Raw genomic sequence first — 6,000 nt, forward strand, 5'->3', positions numbered from 1 at the left:
GAGTGAAACGTGCTTCTCTCGGCTGAATCTTTTGCCTTTTGAAATACGGGTGAAACGGCTTCCAGTGTCACATCAACACCATGTCACCGCAGTACAGCAAACTTACAGACTAGTGGTAGAGGATTCTAGCAGTTGAGTGCAATTCATTTGTGCCTCTTTTAGGTGCCATTGAGTCAGCTGTGAGCCATACTGACCCTTGGCCCACCAGAAGGAAACACTGCCCTGTACTGCACAGTACTGCCCTGTACTGACTGCCCTGTACTCTCAATGCTGCCTCCTCTGCTGCTGCTACCTGTCTGAGCAGGAATCTCAGGGTTCAAGAGACCTGCTCTTCTCATGACTCTTCTTTCATAACAGTCATGAGATCACTGCTGTCTACATCTGAAATGGTGCATTTGAACTTTGAAGGATAGCAAAATTAACTAATACTACAATCAACATCCTTAAACTCTACTTGCAGTTTTCTACTCAGTCATTTTCTGGGATTTACAAAAACAGCCATAACAAACAATACACATAATTTACAAAATGAGCCATAACGAATTTCACTTCACTGCAATGTCTTCCCACTCCTTAGAAAATTCTTCATCTTTTTCAAGTGTTGATTGCTAATGGGTGATTAATTTTTTGTCAGATGTGTGTGCAATTTTGAAGCAGTTTTCAATAACCTTAACATTACACTTATTATCAAGATTTAAGTTTTATAATTACCTTGATTATACCTGCCAAAGTTACTAATTCTGCTACTGTCATGCTGAAAGTGTAATTTCTGCTTAGTGTGTTTGCTTGTACTGGGACAAAATATGTAGATTAAGGGCACCTCTGCCATAATGCGCCCAATTGATTAATCATAGCCTAATAAATGAATAAATGGTATACATAATTTTCCAAGGAGAAACATTTTCCTAAAAACAAAACAAAAACAAAGTGATGTTCTTTGTATATTATTTAGAATGCATATTATTTAGAGCAGTGGTTCTCAACCTGTGGGTCGTGACCCCTTTGGGGGTTCACAGGGGTCACCTGATTCATAACAGAAGCAAAATTACTGTGATGAAGTAGAAATGGAAAATACTTCTTTTTTTTATACGTTGCCAAGATTTTTATTTTTATTTTTTTGCTTTTTTCTTGCATTCTTAATATTGTTTTTGTTTTTTTTTAACATTTTATTAGGGGCTCATACAACTGTTATCCCAATCCATACACACATCAATTGTGTAAAGCGCATTTGTACATCGTTTCTCAAAACATTTTCTCTCCATTTAAAACCCCGACATTAGGTCCTCATTTTTCCCCTCCCTCCCCGCTCCCCCCTCCCGCATGAGCCCTTGATAGTTTATAAATGGGTATTTTGTCATATCTTACCCTGTCCGACGTCTCCCTTCATTTATTGTTGGGGAGGGCTGCCACAACATAAGGGACTGTATTGAGGGGTTGCCCATTAGGAAGGTTGAGAACCACTGATTTAGATGATCCAACTCTCAATTTAGGATTCAAATGTGAAAAACTGAAAGTTGGTGACCGGAAATACCAGTGGGGACTAGTGAAGGAAATGGGAATGTGGTAGCAACGCAGCAAACTCACCTTCTTCATCTGCACACGCCCTAGGTCATTCCTGAAGGCCTATTCTCTGAGGGACATCTAGTCCCCGGAACTTCTTGGCCGGTTGTAAGGAGGGCAGAGCAGAGTCTGACAGCCAGAGGGAGCCCTGAGGCAATGAAATATAGATCCCAGTTGAGTTAGGGCACTTAGATTAATTGCTAACGTTTGCTTATTTAAAAAAATATAAGAGAAAAATCCATAGATATATCACACACACATTTATGGTAATTTCCTACTCTGCGCAAGGATCTGGAATAAAAATGAAAAAACGGACAAACAAAAAAATTCACTGCCATCCACTTGGTTCCCACTAATGGGGAGACCTGTCTGGCATAGCAGAACGTTCCCCAGGATTTCTGTCAATCTGTGCAGGTGCAGCCTGTCTCATATTTCTCAGATGAATACTTTGGTGAGCTTGCTCTGCTGACTTTGCGTTTAGAAATGCTTCATTTGCTGTGTGAGCAGAGCAGTCGTTAGTCAAGTTAAAAAGCTCTCTTGAACTTGTTGATGTCTCCTGACGACCTTCTCGAATGAATGAATGAATGAATGAATAGAAAGTTGAATTCCATGGGATTAAATGTCAAATACTATAAGCACATATTAATGTATTTTTAAACTCTCTTTGATGCTTTCTGTAATTTGTAGCTCATATTCCAGTCTGAACTTCTACCTAGGCACATTCCACCATCCTGAAACTGCTGACAGATATTTAGCTCCATGGGATTAAATTATCATGCTTATACTGGAGAATTACCTTTCTAAAAAGAAAGAAAGAAAAGTAACTACAGATAATGTTACAAAATGGACACACTAATTCTCTTAGCCATTCTTTAGCATAATGTGTCTACTGTGGGCAATGCTCAGTGGCTGTTCAGTTAAGTGGTTTTCTGTGGTAGTCTAGGAGTGGCCAAGGGTCTTAAACTAGTTAGTAGTAATGCATGGAGTCAGTGAGCAAAAAGTAAACATTTTTTAAACAAACAAAAAAGCATACTCCTTGCCATCAAGTTGATTCTGAGTCATAAGAACCTTAAAGGACAGAGTAAAAGTGCCCCTGTGGGCTTCTGAGTCTGAAACTATGAAAATAGAAAGCCTTGCCTTTATGACACAGACCAACAGGTGGCTGCACACTGCTAACTTGGAGGTTAATAGCCCAGAGCATAACAAACACACTACTAGGGCCAAATCAGAAATAGAATAGCTGCCCCAGCAGAATCACTACTTTAAGTAGTTCTTTAGAATGTGAGTGAAAGCAGAAAAGAAAACACCGTGGAAATGAACGAGTAAGGAATACTGCCGTGGGTCAGCAAGCGTTAAGGGCCAGGCCCCAATCCTGACACTTCAAGCAGGATCTAGCTATGTCTTCATTTGAGACTTCCGAGTAGGGTTCCTGGATGATGTCATGCTAACCAGACTAGAGAACACTGGTGTTCTCCTTAGGGAAGTTAAACTTCCTTCAAATCCAAATGAATCTTTAGTTGGATTGTACTTGATATATTATCCGGCTATATACATGTAAATATATTTTAACCTTCTTTCCCTATTAGTCTATGAAACAATGTTTACTAAGAGGGAAGATTGGCAAGGATTAGAAAGAAGTGAACTTCTTAAATACTTCAACGACTGTGGTCATTTTCCAACCCAGAAACAAATTGATACTGCTTGGGATCTGGTCCAAACCAGTGAGTAATTTCATCTTCCTTTTTTTTTGTCTCTTTCTTTTCATCTTCCTTTTTCTCCTACTTTACCTTCCCCACCATATTCTTCCCTCTTCGTACTTTTATCCTACTTTGCTTATAAGGTCTTCAATATTTTTCTGATGTTAATATATATGAAGGAATAGATATAAGGAAGTTATATAAAGAAAGTTAATTCAATAAATATACTTGGGGTAATGGAATTGGAAATGATTATAGCTTTTTATGGGAAGTGATAGATAGATAGATGATAGATAGATAGATAGATAGACAGACAGATGTATATAAAGCCATACAAAACCTATTGCTACCAAGTCCATTCTGACTTATGGTGATGCTATAGCACAGAGTAGAAGTGTCCCATAGAATTTTCAAGGTTCTAAATCTTTCTGGAGGCATACTGCTTGATATTTCTCCAGTGGAGGGGCTTGAGTTTAAACTGCTAATCTTTATCAGTTGAGTGCTTAACCGCTGTGCAACTGTGGTTCCCCATATATCAAACAAACCAACTCAACCCACTGCCATTGAGTTGATTCTTAGAGTGACTGTAAATGTCTACCAGATGCTGTACATCTTGGCACGAGCAGATGTTCTCAATGCTCTCCCGCAAAGTGGCTGGTGGGTGTGACGCACCAATGTGATGCTTAGCAACCCAAAGCTTACCAGAGAGTTCCCATTCTCCTGGTTCCTTATATATGTATAAAATAAGGTATGTCTAGTGGATTATATTTCAAACCAGTTTATTTTAAATAACAATCCTAAAAAGCTTTCTTTCAGACAGCAGTGAAGAATATAGCCAAGTTTACATGTTGGAAATTACATTTCACTATAATGGAATTTTACAGTTAGAAAATCACTCATTTTTGAACAGCAAGTAAATGAAAGGATATGTGTGGAAAATGTTTTTTAGTATGTTCACACTGAGCAACATTCCTCTCATTTTTAATAAACCAGTAAGAGAGTGAGAAGAGTGACATGGGTTTCAAATATCTCAGGGATTTAAAAATTATTATTATTCCTAAAGTATTTATCAACATTTCTTTCAATGTCTATATTAATGTTATGGCTTGCTGTCATGATTAGAAATGAGGGGTGCTGTGTGTACAATTTTATTGAGAAGATATTGAGAACAAATAGCAGAAGAAAATATTCCAGGACCATTTTATCTACCCTCAACAAAAAAAAAAGCTCATAGATCAGATGGAGAATGTGAGGAGGATCAGGGTCAGAGTTGGAAATGCTTCGCTATGTATTTGTTGGTTTCTACCTTAGCCAAGAAATAAAAACTTCGTTATGTGTTTGTTGATTTCTACCTTAAGCCAAGAAATGAAAACTCACTGCCTTCAAATCTATTAAGACTCCTGGCAACACCTAGCAGAACTTCCCCTGCAGGTTTGCTGAAACTTACTATTTATAGGAGTAGAAAGCCTCATTTTTCTCCCATGGAGTAGCTGATGGTTTCTAATTGCTGACTTTGTGGTTAGCAGGGCCTAACCAAAGCCTAGCCACTATGCCATGAAGGTCCTATTATCAGTTAACCTAAACTAACCTAGCTCACTGCCATCCGGTCAAAGCAGACTCATAGAACAAGGTATAAACTCCCTGGGAGTTTCCAAGATCGTGATTCTTTAGGGGAGTAGAAAGCCCCCACTTTCTCCTGGAGAGCAGCTGGTGGTTTTAATCAGCTGACTTAAACATTGTGAGGACGGCGCAGTGTGGGGCAGTGCTTTGTTCAGCTCTACATAGGATCACGTGGCGTCAAAACCTACAGGGCACCTAACAAGGACAGAGGAAGCAATATACTCGTTTGTGCAAATTTTACAGATGGGGGAACAACAAAGAAGAATCTTACTGCTTTTCAGTCGATTCTGATTCCTAGCAACCCTCTAGCACAGGGTTGTACTGGCTCTGTGAGTTTCTGAGAGTGTACCTCTATGGAAGTAAAAAAGCCTCTTCTCTCTCAAGCTTAGTGGCTAGTAGTTTCCCGATATTGGCTGTGCACCAACCGGCAGGCCATGAGTAAGCCGCTATATCCCCGGGCTCCGTACAGCTGAGGTCACTGAGGATTCGGGAATATTCTTTTCTAAGCCATCGGCAGGTCTTCAAGTAAACTCAATTCATTTCCATTTTGCTAGTTGTTGATACTTTTATCTTTATTTTTTTTAGTTCAAAAACAGATGAGAAAATTTATTAAGAAATTTTTTCAATCTTTCAAATTATCCTGAATGTGTTGGGACTGCTCTGGGGTCCCATCTGGTGTTGTGTGGTTTTTGCGGTTTTTTGATAAAAAAATCATTTAGAGGGGGCTCTGACAGCTCATAGAACATTCCATACATCAAGTGTCTCAAGCATATTTGTACATGTGTTGCCATCATCATTTTCTAAACATTTTCTTTCTATTTGAGCCCTTGATATCAGCTCCCCACCCTTTGTGACCCCTTGATAAATTATCAATTATTATTGTTTTCAAGTCTTACACTGACTGCTGCCTCCCTTCACCCACATTTCTGTGGTTCATTCCTCCCCACCCCCCCCACCCCGCGGCGGGGGGATTCTGTGTCAATCATTACAATCTGTTACCCCTTCATCTCCCTACCGCCCCCCTCCTGGTATCCTAATCCCAATTCTGTTCCTGAGGGGTTTATCTGACCTAGACACCATGTTTAGGAGCTCTTATCTGTACCAGTGCACACGCTTCTGTTTA

General features: G+C 39.5%; 1 protein-coding gene across 1 annotated transcript in view; it reads left to right on the top strand.

Moving 5' to 3' along the window:
- The window catches only part of IQCM (IQ motif containing M), a 417,529-nt gene that overhangs the window by 170,274 nt on the left and 241,255 nt on the right, over positions 1-6,000 (top strand). The window contains exon 5 of the mRNA XM_045295807.1: positions 3,147-3,281. Within this exon, the coding sequence (XP_045151742.1) occupies positions 3,147-3,281 (135 nt within the window). The remainder of the gene's footprint in view (positions 1-3,146; positions 3,282-6,000) is intronic.

Source organism: Echinops telfairi, unplaced genomic scaffold (genome assembly GCF_000313985.2).
Source record: "Echinops telfairi isolate 266 unplaced genomic scaffold, ASM31398v2 ScPeMD7_5868;HRSCAF=6743_1, whole genome shotgun sequence".
NCBI classification, from domain to species: Eukaryota; Metazoa; Chordata; class Mammalia; order Afrosoricida; family Tenrecidae; genus Echinops; species Echinops telfairi.